This window comes from Momordica charantia, assembly GCF_013281855.1.
Source record: "Momordica charantia cultivar OHB3-1 chromosome 6 unlocalized genomic scaffold, Mcharantia_2.0 BLBB01000006.1, whole genome shotgun sequence".
Taxonomy (NCBI): domain Eukaryota; kingdom Viridiplantae; phylum Streptophyta; class Magnoliopsida; order Cucurbitales; family Cucurbitaceae; genus Momordica; species Momordica charantia.
In genome coordinates, this window is record NW_028275164.1 from 18021420 (window position 1) to 18047205 (window position 25786).

Here is a 25786-nt window from a genome sequence, read left to right on the forward strand (position 1 = left end):
ATCAACCCCCGACCTTTGTATCTGGAGCCTCGACACCACTAGCAATGATGATCCAATAATTTGTTTCTTCATGTCGACCCCCGACCTTTGTACCTGGGCCTCGACAATCATCCATACTGAGACTGGTGTATCAATCTCTGACCTTTGTACCCAGAGCCTCGATACCAAATAGTATCGCATTAGCCCTCGACCTTTGTACCTGGGGTCCTGACACTCACTCATTCTTCTTTCATAAAATCCAAACTCCACATACCATCTCCAACCTCCAACCAAGATTCTAGTACTAGCTTCCCAACCACACTAAGCACAACGTCCTAGTACAACCCATCATCCAACATGATTATAATGTGCATAGATCACATAAACACATCATTTGACTTCCAGCAGCATGCTCACAACATAGGGAACGCACGCATAATGGCTCTTGCAAAATAAACAGCAACACTTTACACAAATCAAGCCTCAGCAGACAATTTCAGCATGCTTTTCATAATGGAACAAAAATAAGCACAACTCTCAAAAGGCTTTAAACATACCTTTCTCAACAGGTAACTATTACACATATTTAGCATTAAAAAAACACTAAACAAATTCATCCAACATGTTTCAACAACGTAACGCTAGCACAAACAACCAACTTCAGATCATGCATTCAATCACCCATAACTAACACATCCAACAATTATAAATACATGAGATATACATGATAAATAAACCAAATAGCCAGAAAAAAAACATTTCTAACAGCCCACAAAACGCACACACCCACCCCTACTTACACACTCCTATGCTCCTAGTCCTTGCATTGTTTCAACACCTATACAATAAAATAAAATAAAACAACAAGTCATTACCAACTTTCAGCCATGGAAAACCATTCTAAAAGGGTTCATGATATGAACCAAGGAGCTCTCTTTGTCATGCCTCATGGACCAATTACAAGATCAAGGGCTCGAAAACTTCAACAAGCCTTACTACTTCGTGTCCAAGCGTTCGTGAACTCGACACGAGAATTAAAAGGAAGATGTGCAAGAAGTTGGAACTATGCACTTCAATTTGGTGCAAGTTATGCATTTTTAAGTGTTTTTAAGGCAAGTCAAAGTCTACTTGGTCAAGGTCAAAGTCAACTCCATCAAGACAAGTCAAAGTCAACTCATTCAATTCAAAAACCAAGTCAAACACTCACATTCCTCATTATGGACGAGATTGCACTTATTTTGGTTGACTTTCCATGTTCTTAACCTTTCATTTGCTTGTCTTTTTATTTCTTGTAAGTTATGTCTTTTCATTTACAAGTCTTTTCATTTCTTGTAAGTTACAAGTCTTTTCATTTGCTTAAGACTTTTCATATGGCTTGCTAGGATGGCTATATATAACCTTGAGATGTCTTGTTGTAAAGACAATTTGAAGTTGAATGAAAAGTGAGTTTTCTCATTAGCTTGGTTGAGAGCTTTATCTCCCATTTCTTGTGCAATTTCTTGTGTCTTTAGAATTTGCATGTTAGGATCATTCAAGCGGTGTTGATCATATCTCTTGTGGAGTGATTCGAATCACGAGTTTAGAAACAAGTTTTCTCTACTCTTGATATTGATCATCAAGGTAATCCGTTCTAAAAACTTTTCCTTGGGTTGATTCCATACTTGTTTTCGGGGTTTTTGGGATTGAGTTCTATGGGTCTTGTTCGTTAGCAAGGTTCTTAGATCCAACTCTCAAGGGTTTCTTAACATTTTGGTATCAGAGATAAAGATAATGTATCGCTCCCTTACAATCTCTCCCTCACAACTTAGTACACTCTTATGCACTTCAAACAAATCGGTAAGTGAGTCTAGCAAAGTTAAAAGCTATGTGCATTTCAAGTGGTTTAGACAGCACATAAGAACTCAAACAAGAGTGTGATTTTAGGAGTAACCCGAATAACAACAAAGAAACAAGTTAAGAAAAAAAAAATAATGGACAGAATTATAATGGAAGCTAGAAAGAAAAGAAAGTAGAGTTAAAGATAAAGATGGTTGGGAATTAAGCAACAAGAAAGTAGCATGAGATTTCAATGCAAGGCTACACAAAGAAGTAATGACAAATGGGGTCTTCTATGCTTTTTCCTCTTCCTTTCTTTTTTTTTTATCAGTTATGGATCAGCAAAAGCACAATAATGCTAACAATAAATGCTTTCACGTTCAGTTTTTTTTTCTTTTTTTTTTTGGAATCAATCAGCAAAGTTCACGAATTTCACCACTCAGCAAGTCGAATTAGAAGACTTCAAAGAAGACAGATTTGTAGATAAGACCCAGATCTATAATAATGCAGAGAACGAAAATTGGAAAAGATGAACGAAATTGATACTTTTTTTGTAATTTTAGACAGAATGCTAATATGCTTAGATATAATAAAACATAAGCAAATGAATAAGGAATTCAAAGAGATAAATGCAAGGAAACATATATCCGATCAAAGAGCCTAATGCTCTGATACCAAAATGTTAAGAAACCCTTGAGAGTTGGATCTAAGAACCTTGCTAACGAACAAGACCCATAGAACTCAATCCCAAAAACCCCGAAAACAAGTATGGAATCAACCCAAGGAAAAGTTTTTAGAACGGATTACCTTGATGATCAATATCAAGAGTAGAGAAAACTTGTTTCTAAACTCGTGATTCGAATCACTCCACAAGAGATATGATCAACACCGCTTGAATGATCCTAACATGCAAATTCTAAAGACACAAGAAATTGCACAAGAAATGGGAGATAAAGCTCTCAACCAAGCTAATGAGAAAACTCACTTTTCATTCAACTTCAAATTGTCTTTACAACAAGACATCTCAAGGTTATATATAGCCATCCTAGCAAGCCATATGAAAAGTCTTAAGCAAATGAAAAGACTTGTAACTTACAAGAAATGAAAAGACTTGTAAATGAAAAGACATAACTTACAAGAAATAAAAAGACAAGCAAATGAAAGGTTAAGAACATGGAAAGTCAACCAAAATAAGTGCAATCTCGTCCATAATGAGGAATGTGAGTGTTTGACTTGGTTTTTGAATTGAATGAGTTGACTTTGACTTGTCTTGATGGAGTTGACTTTGACCTTGACCAAGTAGACTTTGACTTGCCTTAAAAACACTTAAAAATGCATAACTTGCACCAAATTGAAGTGCATAGTTCCAACTTCTTGCACATCTTCCTTTTAATTCTCGTGTCGAGTTCACGAACGCTTGGACACGAAGTAGTAAGGCTTGTTGAAGTTTTCGAGCCCTTGATCTTGTAATTGGTCCATGAGGCATGACAAAGAGAGCTCCTTGGTTCATATCAGTTCAAAAGTCCGTTTACCACGAAATCGACTTCGTTTAGGTGTAGGTGACTTAGATCTAGTCCGGATAGGTGTGGGTAGCGTGAATTGGACTTCGAACGGAAGTGGGTATTCGCTGAACGCAAAGAACCTATGCTGTTTGCATTTTACAACAAGAAAAACCGCCCCAAAACCCCTCCAACACTGCTGGCCGCTACTAAAGGAGCACGGGCCACCAAGACTAGGTGCTATGGGTTGTGGGTCACCACTAATCGACCGGGGCGTCGCCACAGCTGCTGAAAATGTTGGAACAACCCCCAGACACCGTGAAAGTCGAATAGCACCGTCGCCGGTACGCCTAAATCGCCGAATCGCCGTTTTCTGGTGTGGGTCGTTGGGGAATAGAGTCACCGGTGACGGTGGTTCGTCGGGGAGTGGGGAAGGCTAGGTTTGGTTTTCCCCCTCTTTTTCTTTTTGTTTCTCTTTTCTTTGGATTTGAAATAGAAAACCCAATTACCCAACTCTAGAACAAGGCCAAATGGTTAAAAGAACTAGGAATCCTATATATTTATTATTATTTTTTCTAAGTCATACTAAGCTTAACAGTCTCCAAATAATTAAAGTAAAATAATTAAGTCCAACGGCCCGAAACAAAGCCTAGTAGTGCCCTTCAAAACATAAAATATAACTCGTTATGACACCTCGACAACCCAAAATAAAATAAAGTAAAATAAAAACAAACTTAAATAAATTATATCAATATAAATTTAAATAAGTTTGGGGTAGAACCTCGAGAGTCGAGATAAAATCTAACCTGAGTAACGAGGGGCATTACACTTTTAATGCTCAAGCCATAAATATCATATGTTGTGATTTAGATTGAAAAATATGTGATAATATTTCAAATTTTACATATGCATATGATATTTGGAATGTTCTTCATAACTTCTTATAGTATTGAAAATTCTCCTTGTACTACTAATGATTTATTTGATGTGAAGGAGAATTATAATTCCCAAAATCAAGAAAATTTTCATGGAATCGAAAAAAGAAAGGCATAATGAAATTGGATTGTGTTTGATGGCTCATTTAATTGACATAACTGATTTTAAAAGCGATGAGGACGAGGACAATCATAAACCTCCTACATATGATGAATTGTTCGATGCTGTTTATGCAAGGATATGCACAACAGTGTATTTCAGATTGCAGCTCGAACTCGGCCTCCGGACCGATCTGAATACTTGGGCGGACCTGCACAAAAAGGTGAGCACTCCGACGATCAAGTCAGTATAGATCGGATTCCCAGTTTAGTTCGAGGTCAGAAATCATCGTACCTGATCGTGGAATGAAGTCCTCTACTTATGGGTGGTAGTCCCGCTAATCTCGCGACGGTTACACCCGGTAATCTCGGGACCGTCGGTTACACCCGGTAATCTCGGGACTGACGGTTACACCAATCACGCCGCTGACAGTAGCTCACATCGGCCCCCACCGAGCTTCCCGGTAGGTCGGACCTCGGCCAGGTTCACCTCGGCCCTCATACTTAGTATCTGTCAACGCTAGTGGTGGTGATCTCGGCGGTCCGAGCTGGGGCATGACTCATGGTCACCTTGGGGCACCAATGGCTGTCATCCACGTGTCCAGGGTATTCTTTCCCCCAAACAGATGCCTTTGAGAATATGTAAAATAGCCTTGAAAAGGTTAGCTCTAAATATGTTAGACTATCAAAGAAGTATAAAGCATTGTCCATTAAAAATAAATATTTGATAGATGAAATTTCTTGTTTGAAAATAAAGCTAATAATGTGTTGCATGATGATTGTTGTAATGAAAAGCAAGCTTTGAATAGTGGGAGAATTAAATTTCTTGAAAAGGAAAATGAGGATCTCAAATCATTGTCATGTGAATTAGAAATTGATTTAAATGATTTGAGAAATAAGAATGACTGTAACGCCCCGCGTTCTCTGACTCGTTTATTTTAAGAGATAAATAGTGTCTTTGGATTTTTCCCTAAGTTGATAACTTTAATTCTTGGATTTTCTAACTTTGAAATTCTAATTTTTGGCTAAATTAGAATTAAGTTTAATTTCATTGGATTAAGATAATTTAAGTTCTCGACCTGTGTAGGAGATTTTTAGTTAAATTCTAAATTCACGAGTTTTAGGAATTTCCTTCCTAAATTCTAATTTTCTTTGAATTATTATTCTTGGGTTTTAGAGTTTAAGTTAACTATTTTATTTCGGGTTGTTGTGGGGTTTATTTTTATTTCTAAAGTATAATTATTGGGCTTTTGTTTTGGGTCATTGTGTTATTTAGTTGGGCCACCTTCAAGAATAAGATTTGGGCTTTTAGATTTTAAAACAAGTTAAAGAAAAGAGATTTAAAACAAACTAACCCTAGCCCATTTTGTTCTTCTTCCTCTTTTTCTTCCCTGTTGCAGCCGCCAGCCCCCCCCTCTTCGAATTTCTTCTCCAGCGAAGCAGCACCGGCAACGGCTCCCTCCGGCGACCCAGCCCTACAGCGACGGTGTCGTCCATGGCAGCTCAGGTTCTTCTCCGGCGGCGCATTCCCCAGCCTGTTCCAGCGGCTTCGACGGCATTGCACGGTAGGACGAGCAGTGGGTTTTTTTGCGAATAGATTTGGCGGCCCGTTCCTTCCCCGGTGAAATCTGGAGCATCGACGTCCAATACCCACTGTAGCAAAGCAGACCACGTCGGCGTTCCTCGAGCTGCAGCAGTGTCGGTCTTCAACGGTGCCGCATCCTCGACCAGGTGTGGTTTCCAGCGTCGCCTCCTCCACGCTTCGATTTGTGGAGTCTTTAGGTAGACTCGGAGTTTTCGTCACTGAACCCGTTACCTAGAAGCAGTAGCATCGGTTTGGGGCGATTTGCAGCAGGTATCGTGGTGGTTCGTAGTGTTTTTTTTGGTGGCAGCAACGTCTCCGTCCCCTAAACGTGCACAATAGCGTCGGTATCGCGTCTTCTCTGCTGGTTTTCGTGGACAGTGGCATTTCGATGGTTTTCGACGCTTACCCACCCTTGTACGAAGATTGATTATTGCTACCCACTGGTGTTTGAAACCAAATCCATGATACCCAACCCTTTCGGCATCCTTTCGACACTTGCCAACACTCAAACGAAGGTTGATTTGAGTTACCCATTCCTTTTCAACGTAGGACCAGCAAGCCCGAGGCTTTTCGAACTCAATTTTGAAGTGCCGAGCTCATTCGACATCGACCCACTCTCAACCCAAGTGGTCTTAGTGTGAGTTAGTAGGTAACGACTCACCTAAACTAGGTTTCAATTATATTTAAGTGTTTCTAATCGGTTACTAACCTCAAGATCGTACTTCTTTTGATGTAGGAAGTCTTCGACAAGCTTAAGAGCCTTAGGACATTTGTTTGTAAGTAGTTTCTTACTGGAGGGATTGGTTGTTGTGGGCTGATATGATATGGTTGTTTGCTCGTGTGCCCATGTGTGATACTTGCATGTTGCTTGTCGTTGTTCATTTAGTAAACGTCATTGTTCATGACACTGTTGATATATCTTGGGAAAAATTATGTGGTTGTGTGAATAAATTGTAGCCAGGTAATCTTGGATGACTATGATTGAATTGTTGTTATGTTCTAATTGGTTTTCATGATGAAATTTGTATACCGGTACTATAATCTGTTGTTTCGAAAGCATATTGAATAGTTATGAGAAATCGGTTGTGTCTGATGTATGTTGGGTACTTATCAATTATATTTTGGTTAAGTTGTTGGTTGTGCCTCTCTGTGAACGATGTCTGTTGGAGCTGTTGGATCATGCTGGACTATTTTAAATTGATTGGTTGTTACATATGATCATTTTGGTGTATCGCATATTGGACTACTATGAGATTGGTGATGCATGAGGCATGGCATAGTAGCAAGTAGGACTCTTGTGAGAGTTTTGAGACATAACAAAGTAAGTAGACAAGGGGAGTGTGCGTGCGTTAATGTATGCCAAATGGTCTCTAATGTGCTGATTTTTGTGGCGTTTAATGCTGATTTTGTTACGTCATTGTGTTAATTAATTCTCGTTGTGTTAGTCGACATACTTGGAGTAGTTTTGGATGTTTGTCGATGAAAATGGTGAGATTTCTGCTTTGCTAAACTGTCGAGTATTGTTGTGGTAATGTTTGTTGCCTGGATATGCATGAATTGTTCGGTGGGTTTTGTGAGTTATTATACTTAGTAATGCTTGTTAAATAATGATGTGGGATATTAAGCATGATTGGGTTGTTATCTCATTATTAGAAAGTTGTCTATGTTGTGGAAGCATGCTGAATTGTATTTGTGAGTTGGAAGATGCAGAGGTAGTGGCTTAAGAAAGTATATAGTAAGACTCTGGTGAGAGTTGGATTCTTGGAGAAAGTGAATGGGTGAGTATTAGGGCCTCGGATATAAATGGTCGGGGGCTGATACGTCACTAATTGGGTATCGAGGCCTCGGGTAAAAACGGTCGAGGGTTGATACACCAATATTGGATTAGGATGAGTGTCGAGGCCTCGGGTATAAATGGTCGAGGGTCGATGCGAGGAATCTTTTGAAAGGAACACTATTGGGGCCTTGGGTATAAATGGTCAAGGGCCAATAGATGGTGAAGTCATCGGGGCCTCGGGTATAAATGGTCGAGGGTCGATGGAGCAGTGTCGGGGCTCTGGGTATAAATGGTCAGGGGCCGACTCTACTCGAAGGAGTTAACTGTGGAAGGCTAGGATAGCTGTGATTAGCGTAGAGGTACTTGAGGTGTTAGGGAGACTAGAGGTTGGTAGTTAATGTGTTCCTGGTTGTGGTTGTCACCGAATTTTATAGAATGTGTCCATGTTTGAATGCATAATGTGATGAAAAGCATGACTGTGAATGTTTCATGATTTGGTTGAGCATGATGTGTGTGTGTTGATTCTTTAATAAGCATGACACGTTGTTCCTTGATAAGTATGCTGTTTGTGCGTGACCCTTCAGATAAGGGCTGCTTACTGAGTACTGTGGTTGTACCCATCCCTCTTTTTCCCCTCCAGTTTGCAGGTATCGAGCTAGCTCTTGGGATGGTGATGGCGAGGAGGAGGCTTGATCGGAAAGACCATTAGCTATGCTGCGTGAAATTAATTTCTTTTAGTTAGGATAGTTGTGGCTATTTAATCTTGTAGTTGAGTTGTTAGTGGTTGGTTTTGTTTAGTTTTATTGTCTAAAGGATGTTGTAAGGTTATCGATTTATTATTCTTTTTAGAGCATTAATTTTGTTAGCTTCTTGAACTAGGGGTTGTAACCTACGTAGGATATTTATGAACACATTTGTTTAAGTTGATCGTACTTGAATTAGTTTTTGCTTCATTGCCATTCGAGATGTTAATATTCATTTAATGGAAGGTTTATAGTTAGTAAAAGTTTCCTTAAAGGGCTTGGTTAATTTGAAGTCAGTATTAAATGGTTTATCGGTATAGGATGTGAGTTTCTCTTAAATCTTTAGTGTTGTTGTTCTAATTGTTCAAGCTCTCGTGTGTGTTGAAAATTAGAGTAGCGCAGCGGAAGCGTGGTAGATTTATTGCTTAGTATTGTTGCGAAGATAATTCTCTTGTTTATGTGAAAATTTTAGGTAGTCTTAGTAACGGTCCCTGTTTGGAAATGGTGAAATTCCTGGGGCTTTACAATGAGAAATTTGAATCTCTTTCATTGGAATTAAAAGACAAAATTGCTAGTTTGGAAAGTGAAATTCTTGTTTCGAAAACTAGCAATATCTCTTTAGAAAAAGAGAAAAATGAGTTCATTGATAAAATTAAATTTATTGAATGTGATAGTCATGAGAAAAGTGATCTTTCTGCATGTACTTAAAGAAAAAGAAATGCTTGCTAGTAAAGAGCTTGAAATTGCAAAAGAATCTATTAAGAAGTTGACAATAGGTGGTCAAAGATTAGACAAAATAATTGAAGTAAGCAAACCTTATGGTGAGAAGAGAGGTTTAGGCTACATTAATGAGTGTTCTACTCCTTCAAGTTCTAAAATTGTTTTTGTTAAAGCATCTCTTATTGTACCTAAGTTTAATATGCCTAAAGTTGTGTCTAAAAATACTAAAACTAGCTTTGTGCCTATATGTCATCATTATGATGTTGAAGGTCACATTAAACCTAAGTGCTTTAAATTGAAATATTCTCGTACTACTCCAAGAAGAAATGTTTCAAAAAAACCAAGTTTCAAAAATTCTCTTAGAGAAAACTTCCCAAAGAAAACTAGGATGCATAAATTTGTTGTAAAAGATAAATCATTGCATAATGTTGCTTGTTTCTCATGTGGTAAGTATGAACATGAAACTTATTCTTATTACTAGTCTAAATCTAAAGCTTCAAATGTCAATGCAAATGCTAAATTTATGCCTAAACATGAAAATGATATAAATATGCATGCAAAATTGAACTTTGTGCCAAAACATGCTCATGCTAGAACTAATTATTTGCATAGTGTTAAATTTGTGCCTAAGCATATTCATGGAAAATCAGATTATATGCATAATGTCATATTTGTGCCTACATGTCATTTTTGTGGAGTTAAAGATCATATTAGACCAAATTTAAATTCGATATTTGTTTGCCAAAAATGAACACTAAAATGTTTGAACTAATGGGTTCCAAAATCTATGCTCACTAACAATGTAGGACCTAAGAAATGGGTACCAAAATCTGTTGGTTGAGCTTTCCTTTGGTAGGTATGGTTTCAAGAAGCTAGTGGTTGCTTTGGACTTCAACATGAAAAATTAATTCAAATGGAGCAACTCTTATGGCTTGCTTGAATCCAACAAAGAAAAATGACCTTTTTCGGTAACTTAAATTTTTTATTTTTTTTTTGTTGAGATTATTATTATGCTATTGACATAGTGTATGGAAATTATATTTCTTTCATGAGTTAGAAAAGTTTGAATTGGTTTATTGAATTTTATCGTTGATTACATTAAATGTCGTTGAGTACATTGGGAATATTTTTTGTATTAATTTTTTCACTTGATTATTTATGAATTAGTGGATTAATGCTCTTGAAAATATGTGGTAGATTTTTTTAGATTTATCCATAATCCTTATTGTTTACTATTTGAAATATCAAGTTATATACCTTGCGAAATTATTGTATATTTTTTTGGCATTAACTTAATCAGACAGAGAATGGAGACAGCCTAGAGTCGTCAAAAAAAAAAAGTTATGCTGATGTTAGAAGAAAGAATTGAGCTTTGAGGTTGGAAACATGGTATTTCTGAAAGTTTCACCATTAAAATGAATTTTAAGATTTGAAAGGAAAGGAAAGCTTAGCCCAAGATTTATTGGACCTTTGAAATTTTAGAAATGGTGGGTGTTGTAACATATCGCTTGGCCTTACCACTTGCCTTAGATCGAATCCACGATACTTTCCATGTTTCAATGCTTCGGAAGTATATTGCAGACGCATCACATGTGCTAAGCTACGAACCATTCCAAGTAAAAGAAAACCTAACCTATGACGAGATTCCAATTCAAATTTTGGACAAGAACGATCGAGTTTTATGCAATAAAACTATTCCTCTTGTAAAAGTTTTATGGAGGAATCATTCATCTGAAGAAACTAATTGGGAAACTGAAAAGGATATGATAGATAGTATCCTGAGTATTCGCTTAGCAAGATATGTAAATTTCGAGGACGAAATTTCTTTTTAGGTGGGGTGTTTGTAACAACCCAAAAAAAATATAAATATATATATTTAAAATATTATTATTTTTTAGTTGTTTACTTTTATTTTCTCAAAGATAAACCTTTTTGGTTTAGAAATTATTTTTGAAAGATAATTTGTTCTTAGAATTTGAAAAAAAATAAAAAGAAAGAGTTTTATTAAATCTTTATCTTTTTATTATCCTTTTTAAATAATGATTCATTAGGATTTGTTATAAAAGTCCTTAAACCCTAGGTTTTATTTTCTTAAACTGTTAGACCTAGTTTTCTCTCAAAGAGAAAAAAGAAAAGAAAAGAAGAAGAGTTTGGTATTTTCTCTCAAAGATCGGTAAGATTTTCTTCTCATTGTTTTAGTTTTATTTTTCTTGATTTTTAGTTCTTTAATTCAGTTTATTGGGAAAAGTTTTGATGTCTTTGTTTTTTAGAATAAAAGATTTTAAGGACTTTTTATCCTAAAAATTTTCCAGAATTTTTGGTTTGAATCTTTTTGTTTATGAGACTGTTTTTGGGTTATTTTGAGACTTTTTTTGCATAAAAAGGTTACCTATTTGTATCCTATAAATTATAGTCTGTTGTTATGATTTTTACATGAAAAAATATATGTTTTTACCAAATTTTAAAGGTTTTCTATAAAGTTTTCAGATCTGATTTCTCTATAAAAATCAAATTGTTAATTGTTTTATGGAAAATTCTTGGAAGTTTTATTTTATAAAACAGAAAATTTTTTAAGATTTAAAATCCCCAAATTTTCAATTGTTTAGAAGGTTTTTAAGCTGGTTTTATTGAGAAACTTTTTGTAATTTTTGTTCGTATTGATTTATATCGATTCTTCTAGTTTTAAAATTTGTTATTGTTGAATTTAGAAGTTTTTTAACCTATTTTTCAGATCTGGTTTTGTAGCCCCAAATCCATACTTTCCTAATTATTTTACATAAAAAAGTGTTTTGAATGGGAAAATTGGGTAGATAGGATTTGAGTTAGTAATTGGTTGAATTTTAAATCCTTGGATAGGATTTAAGAATTTATTTTGGATATTGGTTGTTTCTAGGCCTCTAAGTTGACATCTACCAAGGAAGAAGTTAATTTGATTCTTAGGATTTCTGAAAGAGGTAAGTAATTTGTCATATCCCTTCGAAAAATTATTGTAAGTAATTTACCATATCCCTTCGAAAAGTGTTGTAAGTAATTTGCCATATCCCTTCGAAAAAGTATTGTAAGTAATTTACCATATCCCTTCGAAAAGTGTTGTAAGTGATTTGTCGTATTTCAAGGATTTGATAGGAAGATTTGAAATTGATATCTTGCATATGAAATTGAAGTTTTATTATAAATTTGAAAACTAATTTGGCAATTGAAATTATGTTTATTTGCAAAGTATTTGAAGTATTCTTAAATGATTTGATAAAGTTTTGTTTAAATGTATTTAAAGGTTTGAATTGATATTTTGTTTATTTGTGAAATATTTAAAATCATGTTTTGGGATGATTGATAAAGTTTGTTTTAAATTATTTCAATGTTTTGAATTAATTTAATATTGAAAGTAAGTATTTGTTTTGCATTTTATTTGAAAGATATTTTGATTGATTTCATAGGGCTATCAGGATATGTCATGATTTTGTTTTGAGGAACGTTTTGCTTATTTGGGGTAGTAGCCTAATTTGGAATTGATGGATTTCTGTTATGGCTTATTTGTGGGAAGGCACTTTTGTAGTTTGGCATTCCTTGGGAATGAAGATTCATGTGTGTGTTATTCACTCACATGGCCTCACACTTAAGTAACTCTGTTCTGGTCGATATTATTTCGACAACTCTGTTCTGGTCGATATTATTTCGACAACTCTGTTCTGGTCGATATTAATACGACAACTCTGATAGAAGCTTCTGATTGATTTGGTGTTACCGACGGGTAACCACATATGTTTTATAGGCTACCCAAATAATGCAACATTCCACTCTGATTTTGAACGTATGAATGAATGTAAGATTGTTTTGAATGTTTGAATGATTTAGTTATTCGAAAGTTTGAAAGTTGTACCAAATGTTTTAGAAGGAATTTTGAAGGTTTTGATTGGAAGAAAGTTTGTTTTGAAGGATTTTGAGTTTGATCAAATGAAAGTTCGTTTTGAATGAATGAAAGTTTGTTTTGAAAGAATGAAAGTTTGTTTTGATTGACTAAAAATTTTACCTTATTTGAAGACTTTGTTTCTGAAAATTTAGTTTGTTTTGAAAGTTTTGAAAATTGTATTAAATATTTTAAAGGACTTTAAAAGTTTTGATCTGTTCGTATTTTTTTTTACGAACGTTTTGAAATGAAAATGAATTTCGAAATTCGATATGGAATTGCTTATTGAGTATTTTTGTACTCATCTTTGTTTTCCTAAATATTTTTCAGATGAAGGATTGAATGATCGTTCTGGTAGAAGGTGAAGTTTAGCATACTGGCATGAGTTTGAAAGTCATCCTCCTATTTAGTTAAGTTAGTTTAGAAAAATTCTGTAAAGAAATTGCTTCTGTTGAATAATTTTAGTTCTTAAGGTTTCTTGAAAGTTACGTTTCCGCATTTTGTCAGAATGACCGTATTAGAAAATACGGGTTGTTACAACCATATTTTATTGATTTTTCCATCAACGTTTTCATAGAATTGAAACATCCATGTTTTCTTTTCACGTCAAACTTTAATACCTTGGGCTGGGGCTTCAGTTTTTATTTTTTAATTTTTAATTTTTATTTATTTGTTATTTTTCTTCAATTATCAAGCAAAACAGTCATTTTTTATAAGAAATCATTTAAAAGTAATCATCCTATTCAAACATATTTTGACCGACCATTTATACGATCGCAAAAAAAAAAAAAAAACAAACAAACAAGAAGAAATCCATTTTATTTACCTCGACGAAATGTCTACTACAACCCATGCTAATCCATTTTGCTCTTAATAGTAATAAAAAAAGATTTATTTAGTAGAGTGAGAATTTGAACTTACCGTCTTTTGGTTGGAGATAAATAATTAAACTAGTTGAACCATGTTAAAATCGACGGAAATGACTATTTTTTTTCAAGTGGGTTGAATAAAATTTACATTTAAAAGTTCTAAGATAAACAAATTTTTTTAAAAAAACTAGTCTACCTTCACCCATATCTTGTGTGTGCTTGTTTGCAGAGTGCCCCCTCCCTTTCAACTTAAAATACATGAAAGAAAGTTCCGAATAATTGTTTATATTGTTTCGAGAAATAAAAGCCAAGGGCGTGTGGCGGTCCTTAAACGTTGAATAGTTAAATTACTGATGTGACTATGAACACTGATACTATTCCAGTACTCCCACTTGGAATCCATGTAAAATTGATGATGTTACTTTACTACTACTAAGTAAACCTACTTAAATACACTAATTAAACAGTAAATAATTCATTTCCACATACAGGTATCACCAACCCAACTTCAATTGTGACCCAAAAAAAAAAAAAAAAAAAGTGAAGAAAAACAAACACTACTTAAATGGGTGCTGCACATGTTGTTCTAAAATGCCCTGTTTGGTTGCACCTGCTGCAATGAACAACACGTTTGACGCGCCCACGGTCCTCCGCTCGAACTCTCCTTTTTCTTGGTCGTCCCAAGGGCCTGAGTGATTTCGGTGGGTTTATAACTGCCTCCAGAGCTTTATTTGCATTTGGATCATTCTCAGATATTTCTTTCCATAAAGACTTATCGGGGATTGGATGAATCGTTTGCGAGTAAGTCTTCCGATACGTTGCAACCGTGAAACAGCTCTCTGTGAATCGATGAACGTTCTGTCTGCAGGATAGGAGAGCTGCCACAGCGTGAGCGCATGGCAGACCATATAGCTGCCAGCCCCGACAAAGGCAACAACGGTTACGAATATCCACAATGTTTGTTCCTTCATGGGATATAACTTCAAATTCAGCTTCATTTGCTCGAAGCACTTGATAGGTACGTGCATGCTCAAGAGCCTCGGCAACACGCCTCTCGGCAGTAGGGACAAGTATTGATGTCCACTGCATACTGGTCTCTCGCCTTTCATTGAACCATGTCATTAGCTGCCTCCTAATACACTCCATCATTTGAACTATAGGAAGCCCAGAGGCTTCTGATATCCACGTGTTTAAGGATTCAATAATGTTTGCAGTCACATGCCCAAACCTCGTCCCCTCGAAGTAAGCTGTAGCCCATAGGCGAGGGGGAATTCGACGAATCCAGTATGCGGCATCTTGTGATATCTCTTCAATTTCCAAAACTTTTGCTTCAAATTCAATCACTGTGAGAGCATATGCAGCATCCCAGAGAAGTTTGACAAGCATTGGATTATTGAACTCTTTACGAAAGCTTTCACTCAAATGCCGCATGCAAAACCCATGGAAAGCAGTCGGAAAATTCGCTTCCACCCCCTCCACGATGTATTTTAGTCTGTCTGATAAGATTGTCAATCTAGGCATGTTTTCGGTATTTATCTCAAGGAGGTTATGAAGCTCAGACAGAAACCACATCCAATTGTCCTCATTCTCCTCATCAACAACGCCAAAGGCTAGAGGGAACAGAGCACCATCACCATCAAAACCAGTGGCAAGAAGTAAAGTGCCAAGATATTTGCTTTTCAAGTATGTTCTATCAAGCCCGAGCAAAGGCCGACAAGCATTCAAAAAGCCATAAATTGATGCCTGGAAAGATATGAAGAGACGTTGGAAGCAGCTATCGGTTGAATTTCCATAGACTGATGCAATGCTTCCTGGGTTTGTTCTTTTTACCTGTTCGCAGTACTGTGGAAGCAAGCGATATCCTTCTTCAAATGAACCACGCATGGCAGCCATGATACGCTCCTTGCCCCTCCAAGCTTGCTTATACGATAAGGTTATACCATGAACACGGTGAATCTCCTCGAGTATCTCCTTTGGTTTATAATTAGGATTCTCTCGCAATTGTTGCTCCATGGAGGTTGCAACCCACTGAACAGACGCTTGCTGGTGGCCGAGATGATTAATCCCACCACATGAATGACTGTCGTGAATTGTTCTGATTGTGAAGGTCGGAACGCCTGGAAGCTTTGCAGCATGAATACGCCATGGGCATCCATCAGCAGCACATTTGGCCGTAAAGCGAGTTTTATCAGATTTGATAGTTTGCACTTCAAAGTGCAAGGCAATAGCAGTGTCCCTCAGAGCCCTCCTACAACTCTTAACATCAGGGAACTCTTGTCCCACCGAAAGCTCATAAGTAGGAGCTACAATGATTGTGCGAGCCTGAAGTACAGAAGCAGGTGTAACCACAAGTTGAGACTGCTGGACTGTCAAATCATCAACAGCTTCCATTGCCAATTCATCATTCTGATCCACAGCTAGTTCAAGATTCTCATCAAGTTCATGGTTTTCTGAAACATCCAACTGATTGTTCGCTGACAAACCTAACTCATGGCCCTGTACGGGAAGAGACAACTGATGCCCAACTTGGTCAGGCTTCCTATCCATACCTAAATCACTTTCATGCCCATAATCATGATCATTGTCCCCTCCTTGGTCATGACTTTGCCTTAAACCCAACTCATGATCGTGAGCATGTCCCAAACCCTCATGATCATGGGAATGTACAAGACCCTCGGGATGGTCGTGGGTGTGTCCTAAACCCAACTCATGGTCATGGTTCGGCCCCAAACCCAGATGATGCTCATGTGCCTGTCCTAGGTCCAAATTGTGACCCCGACCAAGACCCATATTATGATTGTGGCCTAACATCAACTGTTGGTTCTGCCCAAGAGCTAAATTGTGGTTTTGTCCAAGTATCAAGTCATGGTTTGCCATTGAAACAGAAAATCAAAAATCACTTGAACAAAAGAGATGTTCCACTGTCCAGAAAGGCAGATCCAAATTTAAAACCTAGAATACATCTGAACTGTATCATGCCACACCTGTTACAGAGTAAATGGAACTTTGCTCAGAATATATATCACCTACTAAATAACCTGCCTCAACACTAACAACACTAATACAATAAAAAACCATAAATTATCACATGAGATAACAGACCAAACTGAGAGACATCAGCTCGCTCAAAATTTGACGCCCTGTGTCATTTTGTATTAAAAAAAAGATGGACGAACAAACCAGAACCCATCAGTAAATAAACTTAAACAGGCCGCGTTCCAAGAACAAATGTGCTTCCAAATAATTAACCACAAGAACTAAACATTGAGGATCTGTAACCTTAGTCAAAAGAAAAGAAACGAAGAGCAAATTTAAAGATCCACCACTAATTGTCCGAATTCCCCCTATAAAATCCACCAAACAAGATGAAGATGCTACATTTTCCACATCCCAAATTCCACATATGATCAGAGCACCAACGAAACAGTTATCCAACAGTAGATTGAGAACCTCACAAGATTGAGAACTTCACAACTTTCTCTACTCCCCAATTAGTACTACCACAACCGTTACTCTTAGCTCGAACCATTTCCTCAACAGCTCAAAAAAGGTAAAAAAAAAAAAAAAAAAAAAAAAAACATCAAAAGATTCGAAGTGATAAAATCTTCAACAAGCATAGAATTAGAGAGAGAGAATGACCTGAAACAAACGCAGAGCGGGAATTCGAAATCCCTGACGAGCACATTGAAGGACCCAGAAAATAATCGGAGAAGCTGGGATTAGGGTTTGAGAATCGGAGGAGGAGGAAGGGAAATTGAAAAGGGGTTCGAAGGTTTTGGCGGGTAATTCGGTTGGAGAAATCGGAGAAGAGAGAGAGAGAGAGGAGAGGGGCAAATAGGGGAGGGGAAGGAGGAAGGGGGCTGAGGGGAGAGGAATTACAAGGGCAGAAGAGGGAGAGAGAGTTTGAGGGATGAGAAGGGAAATACAGGCTCTGCGGCTTCACCACAAAAGAGGGTATTTACGTCAAACACATTAGGGTTCGTCCCTTTCTCCCTGTTGGAATTACTGTTTTGACCTTCTCAATCTCAATCTCAATACTCCGCTTCCCACTTTTTTTCATTTTCGTATACTTCTTTAAATTTTCAATTTTGTACCGACGTAGTGAATCTTTGGCCTAATCCACGTTTTTTTTTTTTATATTCATAAATTTATTTGATACAAAATTAAAAATTTGACACTATTCAATAAAAATTTTCAATTTATATCAAATAAATTTATTAATTTTAAATATTTCAAATATATTAGAAACTTATAAGTACAAAATTTAAAGTTAAAGATTTATTAGATTCTTTTCAAAAACCTATTAAACATAACATTGAAAGTCAGTCGTGGGTACTATTTTTGAAGTTTTAAGCCTTATTTAAACACAAGCCTGAACATTTAAATACTAAATTTGTAATTTAATTTTAAAATATATTCAAATATGATCAATCATATATTTTGAAGTTGTCTAATTAAATGATGTAATTCTAAGTATTATTAACTTAATTGAATATAGCTCAATGACATCTATGACAACTTGAATACCCCCATCATATTGTACTAAAAAAATAACTTAAACATAAAATGGTATCTATAACATAATTAGATATGGAAAATCTTTAGTATATTCCACCTAATTTATTTAGATGCAGTTTGAAAATGATTTTATTTTTTATTTTTTTAAAATTAATTACTGAGCGAGTAATTTGTAATTTTTTAAAATAAAATTTTGATTTTTAATCAAATTAAAAAAAATAAAATTTTTAAAAATTATTTTTTTAGTTAAAAAAAATAGAACTACGTTTTCCTTAAACAACATACGAGGATGGGTATCCAAACTCACAACCCGGTGTCTTAATCAGTTTATAGGAACTAAATAGAGAAATTAGAAACTAAAAAGAATTATACTTTTAAGAAACTGGTAAATGAAAAACAAAAAAATTATTATGAAACATGCTTCCCTTTTATTAAAATTGAAATTAATGAAGAAAACTTTTTAATATTAAAAAATTTATTTGAAAAATTACAATTTTAAAATTTGGTAGGTTGGATCTATTTGGTCTCTAATCTTACAAACAAAAATTTAATTTACACCTATCAACTTTTATTTTTTATAAATAAGTTTTTTTGTAAGTAACAGGGTTAAATCAACACATTAATCGGACTACTGTAAATGATAATTTTGCATGATATAATACGAAGGGACAAATAAACTAGATAAGGATGGGCATCAAAATATTTAATATTGAAGACTTCGGTACAACTACTATTGAAGACTTCGAGATTTCTTTAGACAAAAAAAAAAAAACAACTTCAAAGTGTTGTATGAAGGGTGTGTTAGGGAGTGGTTTTGGTATGACCAAAATCACTTTTAACATTGTCAAAATCACTTCATTTTCCATTGATCATGTTTAGAAAATTAAAAAATTGATTTTAAGAAATCTTAAAATTATTTTAAATTGATTTTTAAGGTATCACTTGGTAGTGATTTTGGAAAACCAATTATACTTAAATCTTTTTTTCAAAATTACTCATTCTACCATCACTCTCAAACACACCCTAAAGTACTTAACTATGGATTCTTCCGATACTGCCCGTAGAAAAAATGTTTTTACTCAAAGCTTTCTATATATATATAGAAAAACTATCTCAAACTCATCCTTATAAATTTTGGGTAACTACAATTCTAGCATAATATACTTCAGACATTTCAAATATATAACTTATATGAAAAATGATACATAAATATGTCAGGGATTGATGTCAATCAATATATATGCATTAATTAGTGGTTTACCTAGTGTACGAGTCAAATAAAGTGGTAAGTCAATATCGATATTGTCCTCATGATTGGACTTCTAGACCAATCAACTACCATAAATACTTTTGTCCAATTTTATTTAGAAAATCAAATTAGAATATTGTACTATGATTAAGGGAAATTAACATAAACTATTAAAGAATGTAAATTCAATAGGAAGAACAATCCTATGGAATACATTTCACCGATTGAATCTATGTACCAATTATCTAATTAATTAAGATTGAATAGATTATCAATTCTATAGGCCAAGAACTCTCAAATCTCAATGGCTACATCAATCCTTAGGACAAGGGAATTTAGCTACTTAGGTTCATGATCAAACTAGAAAAATAAAAGAAAAAAGATAGAAAGTGAATCCATAGTATTGATTGATTGTCCCCAGCTCGATCTCCATGATCGATCTTCAAAACTCTGCTTCTTCCTCGAAATACTCTGCAATTTTTCCTATATGACTCCCCTTTTGATATGGTGAGGTTATTATTTATAGAAATTTTCAGGACATCGTTGAGACGCTAACGCTATGCCCTAATTGTTGACATTTGCAGATCCTGACGTCATAGCATCGAGACGCTATAAGTAGCGTTGAGATGCTACGACATGAAACGTTAATAAACACGCTTTATATCGTAGCGTTGAGATGCTCTAACGCTACCCTAGCTGGTCAATTGGCTGGGCTTTCTCTTAATGCTCTAATAGCGTCTCAACAATATCCTCTCGAGTCTTTTCACTCTAGATTATGTTGCAGTGCTCCTTTAACTCATTTGGGCTATGATTTTTCTTCTTATTTTTAGCAATTTGATGTCCCGATTCTTCTTGATACCTTATTTCTATAAAACAACATTTATAAGCCTATATTCATAAAGAAACAGAAACTAAAAATTAATGTCACTATAACAGTTATAAAATATAGCTCATATCAAAGGAGTTAATCAAGTAAGCAAAAGAAATATTCTTATTATTAATAGTAGGGGACTTGGGTACATCAGTCATTACATTAACTTGAACTGACCGTCACTTAAGTAACCTTTCTCCACATAGACATCATGCTTACTAAGTATAAACTTATCGAAAATAAAGACCAATTTGAACCCATTTTTGCTAAGCAGAGAACCAGACACTAGGTTCTTGCGAATGTCTGGAATATGAAGCACTTCATTAAGTGTCAGTTATTTGCCAAATGTCATTTTCAACACTACTTCCCCTTGTCCCTCAACTCTGGAACTTGGAGAATTACCCATGTAAAGTTGTTCTCCATTTTTTGTTAGTGTATAAGTAGAGAACATTCACTTACTTGCACAGATATGACGAGTGGCTCTAGTGTCTACCCATCATTCCTTGGTATTGCCTACCAAATTACATTCAGACACTACAGCAGATAAATCAATATCAGCAGCACCATCAAAAAGATTATCCATTTTTGTCACATGTGCTTGAGCATTTGATTTCTTCTTTTGAAAAGACTTTGGCTTTTGACAGTCCTTGGACCGATGTCCAGGTTTTCCGCAATTGGAATAATTGCCATTGTACTTCATGCCTTTGTTGTGTGGCTGACTTGGACCAACCTCAGAAACTCCTTCTTCTTATTATTGGCGTTAGAAGATCATTCTACAAAATTGGCTTTTGAGGTCATAGGATCATTGCCTCCATTTTCTATCTCAGATTTTTGGTTATCTTCCTTAATTCTCAACCGAACAACTAGTTCTTCAAATTTAATCTCTTTGCGCTTATGCTTAAGATAATTGTGAAGTCTCTCCATGATGGCGGTAACTTCTCAATTATTGAAGCAACCTGAAAAGATTCACTAACAGACATTTTTCAGCATGCATCTCATGTAGAATAACTTGAAGTTCTTGAACCTGGCTTATCACGGTTCCAGAATCAACTATAAATTCTCCAACTATAAATTTCTTTGATCCAACATCTTCTATTTTGTATTTCTTCTCTAACAATTCTAGAGACTTCTCGCTGAATCAACCCCACTATAAACATTGTAGAGTGTGTTGCCAGTCCGTTCAAAATATAGTTTCTGCACAAATATTCAGCATGTTTCCATGCATCAAGTGCATCCAACTTTTATTTGTCGATCTCTCCTTCATCTAGAACAAGAGGGTCTTCTTTGAGAAATCGTGCCAGACTCAAAGTTGTGAGATAGAACATCTTTTGTTGCTAACGTTTGAAGTCATTGTCATTAAACTTCTTGGGCTTTTCCCCATAATGCCTACCCCCATGTGGTATGGGACTCGGAATCTTTGATATCATCGAAGACACTTATGTGCATTGATCACAAAAATTACTTTCGTGAAATTTATTAATCAAACTAAATGAATTCACCCAACAATTTATGGTCAAAGAAAAAAAAACTCTGTACATAATTTTATATTAAAAACTATGTAGCAGAGTATACAGTAGAAGAAGATAAAACAAAATACTAGGCACGTCTAACAACACAAAACTTGTACACAAGTTTAAATAGATAAATAATTTTCCCCAACTTCTTTTAAAGTGAGTTTTATTTATGAAACTAATTAGTAAAATTCCTCCCTTAACATTAGCCTATTCCTGTTGGCTTATTTTTTGCGTTATTTGAGGTTTATTTCTTTGGTAAAAAGAAAAGAGAATAAAAGAAAAGAAAAAAAAAACCTAAGTCCCATCTGTCACCCACAACTCCCTTCTTCTTCCTCCTCTTCCCCAACACTCCCTCGTGCTACCATCCTCCAATTTTTGATAGCTTCTTCGACAGTGGCACGATGACCCAAATGCCCAGATCTGGCATTCTTCGACGAAGCCACAACAACGACAATCTTCTCTACAGATCCTCTCGATAGTGGCGCAATGTGGTGTTCGTGCGTGACAACTCCGGTGCGGTGGCTCATCCCTTCGTCAACTTTTGCATTCCTTGACAGACCAGTGGGTAGTGGTCGTGGTGCACATTTCTCTCCGGTCCCGATAATCCGCGGCGTTTCTCCTCTCTCCACGGCGGTGCAGCAACAGGCATAACATAGGTGGCAACTCCGGTAGTTCTGTGCGACAGCAGTAGCGTGTTTCGAAGGCTATGTTGTGTTTTTGCAGTAAATTTGGCATTTTGGCGATGTCTTGACCGTTTAGAAGTGACCCACGACTCATAGCAACCTAGACTTGGTGGCTTGCACTTTTACTGAAGCGCCCAGCAGCATCGACGACAGATTTAGAGCGTTTTATGCTTCTGTAAAATGCAAATGACAACATTTTTTTTGGTGTTCGGCGATTACCCACATCCGTTCGAAGCTCGACTTACGCTACCCACGCTATTTCGAGCTAGATCTAACTTACCTACAACTAAACGAAGTTGATTTTGCAATAACAAGCACTTCGAACCCCCCTAGAATTGATTTCAAAGGCTGGAATGTATAATTAACTTGCTGTTTTGATGCTTTTAATGCTTAGGTGTGGGATCGACTCAAGAATTAGGAGCTTAGTTGTGTGTAAGTAGCACCAGGGGGCGGGTGTGTGCGTTATTGGAATAGTTTCATACTGAACTTTATTATGTTCATGCGTCTCATGTATTTAATAGTCAGGGCATGGTATGTGAATTGCTAGTTCATATTGTTGGATCGCATCCTGCTACTTTTTTTTATATATGCTATGAAAATGTCTTGCATCATGATTGTTTGGTATGATTCACTATAAGAATTTTAATTTTTCCCAATGCTATAAAACGTTGGGAAAAGACCAAAAAAAACGTCGGAATTAGTTTCTCCTGACGATAAATTTTTGTCAGCAAAAGTGCGTTGGGAAAGAACATTGCCAACATTTTTTAAAAAACGTTGGCAGAACAATACTTTTGCCGACCTTCAGAAAATATTGGTAGAGATGACTTTTTACTAAGGTTTCCTAAGCGTCGATAGATCTACCAACGTTTTAAAGAACCGCTGGCAGATGGAAACTTCTACCTACGTTTAAGAGAAATGTCGGCAGAGTTGTTGAAGTTCTGAAAACGTTTGCAAAAGTTTTCATCTGCCAAAGTTTTTCAAAATGTTGGCATAAGTTTCCACCTGTGCCAACGTTTTTCAAAATGTTGGCAAAAGTTTCCATCTACCGACACTTTTCCAAACGTTGGTAGATCTACTTGAAGGGATGTGAATCCCGGAGCGGAAACAGATCATCATTCATGATTTTTGGGAAACAAAATCTAAACGTGTTGAGAAGAAAATACAGGGGAAAGAATGAAAATACAGGGGAAAGACTTTACCTTTGAAGAACTTTTCTTCAACAATTTCCCCTCGAACACCACCACCGAATTTTCCATGCTATCCTCTAGAGTCTCGAGGACCGTGCTTGTGGGAGCACCTTGTTTGGAATGAGTGGGAGAATTGAGAGAGAGAGCTTTGATTGAGAGAAATTCTTGGAGAGTTCTCCTTTTATTCTTCTTTTTTTGTTTTTGCAGAACTGCAAAAGAACAAAACAAAAGCAGTGACGTGGTGAGTTACTCCACGTCACTTAACTGCCCACTCCCTGCAAAATTGCAGGGAGTTAAATATTAATATTAATATTAATAATTGATATATATATAATAATTAATATATATATATATATATATATAAATAATTAATTAATCATATTAATTAATAAAAATTAATTAATTATTAATCTAATTAATACTTAATATATATATATATATATATATATATATATCAAATAAATAATTAACCCTTAATTATTTATCACAAAAAATAGAATCATATTCTATAGTATTTCTCTCGTATAACCTATAGTTCTAATGTACATCTTAGACACATTATTTTTAACCTATAGTTTTAATATGAATCTTATTCATATTAATTTTATTTGAATCTCATTCAAATAACTTCTCTCATAATATATAGTTTTAATTTAGAATTAACTATATATTATAATGTATCAATATACATATAATCCCTTAAGTAATTTGAACAGTTTAAATTCTTCCAAAAACTTGATCCTTGTTTTACCCGTTAGGAGTTCAAATTCTTCCAAAAACTTGATCCTTGTTTTACCCATTATGAGCTAGCAAGGGACCTAATGGACCTACAGATCAGAAGCTCCAACGATGCGAGATTAATTGGTCAAACTCATTGACCGAGTTAATCAACATTCGTTAACTACGGGTCACTCCACTAAAGACCCGCAGTTGCACTCTTTTCACTGTAGAATGTTTTCGTGTCCATGGATATACGACCATGAATGACAAGTCAATCCTTCACGAGTGCTTGTAACTCAAGTTGGGTCAAATTACTGTTTTACCCCTGAGTTACATCTTACTCCTTAAATACCACTATTCCTCTAATGAACAACCCGGTTATGGTCCGATCAATAACTGGAAGTCCCTCTCCGGCCAATGAGAGGGTGGGGCCCCTTGTTCAAGTCCCGGAGTCAGCATTTAAGAGAATACTCATCTACTCCCCTAAAGTCGGGGAAAAGTGAATTCCATCTTGTGAAGTTATGTTCCCAGCTCCCCACTCGGTCTCGTCCCCAAAATGGTACGAATATTGAGTCGGCAACTTGGGCCACTCTCACCCATACAGATGAAAGGACGAGTCCTCACGGGCAGGATTCCATAACTCAGTCAGGATTGAGAATGCGTTATTTGCTCATCCTGTGAAATAACAATCTATTAGTCAACGGCGTTACATCTAAAGATTGTCTATTTCGCAGTCCGGTCTTATACAAACTCATTGTACAGGATACCCCCACTCGCATGTCTCTACACGAACGACCTGGGTCGAGTCGTCTGTAACATTTACAAAGTGGGCCATATCCATAGTGTTGCCAGGATAAGGTACCCAGCCTTATCCATATACTATAGACCCTTTAGGTTATTCACGGGACATTATCCACTTGTATATTAGGGGTATATCAAATATATACCTTGTATATCAGATATATACCCAGTAGATATACTATCCCGATTACATTAAAATAACCTTGGATGTTTAGTTTATTGGATTTTGGACAATGCAACGCTATGAATTCAACAACAAATTTATTGAAGAAAACTTTATTGAATATACATTTGTTTTTACACAAAATACAAACT

The 25786-nt window shown here is 35.8% G+C and overlaps 1 protein-coding gene and 1 long non-coding RNA gene across 4 annotated transcripts; one reads left to right on the forward strand and one right to left on the reverse strand.

Moving 5' to 3' along the window:
- The first annotated feature begins 5726 nt into the window (after nucleotides 1–5726).
- On the forward strand, nucleotides 5727–8576 carry LOC148210831 (uncharacterized). Its single transcript, XR_015791790.1, has 3 exons — nucleotides 5727–6561; nucleotides 6649–6688; nucleotides 8330–8576. It is a non-coding gene; the product is annotated as an uncharacterized LOC148210831 (long non-coding RNA).
- Nucleotides 8577–14284: 5708 nt separating this feature from the next.
- Nucleotides 14285–17866, reverse strand: LOC111024656 (uncharacterized). 3 transcript variants are annotated; one of them, XM_088126075.1, is made up of 2 exons: nucleotides 17568–17866; nucleotides 14285–16912 (listed from the first exon to the last, which is right to left on the reverse strand). In XM_088126075.1, exon 2 carries the CDS (start codon nucleotides 16803–16805, stop codon nucleotides 14490–14492), a length of 2316 nt encoding a protein of 771 aa, XP_087982201.1. In that variant the 5' UTR covers nucleotides 16806–16912; nucleotides 17568–17866; the 3' UTR covers nucleotides 14285–14489. The 3 variants fall into 3 exon arrangements, with proteins under 3 accessions (XP_087982201.1, XP_087982202.1, XP_087982203.1); XM_088126076.1 differs by lacking the exon at nucleotides 17568–17866 and adding an exon at nucleotides 17379–17484; XM_088126077.1 differs by lacking the exon at nucleotides 17568–17866 and adding an exon at nucleotides 17384–17468.
- Between the last annotated feature and the right edge of the window lie 7920 nt (nucleotides 17867–25786).

Coding starts and splice junctions, on each gene's coding strand:
- LOC111024656 (XM_088126075.1), bottom strand. CDS start 16,805: ATGGCAAACCATGACTTGATACTTGGACAAAACCACAATTTAGCTCTT.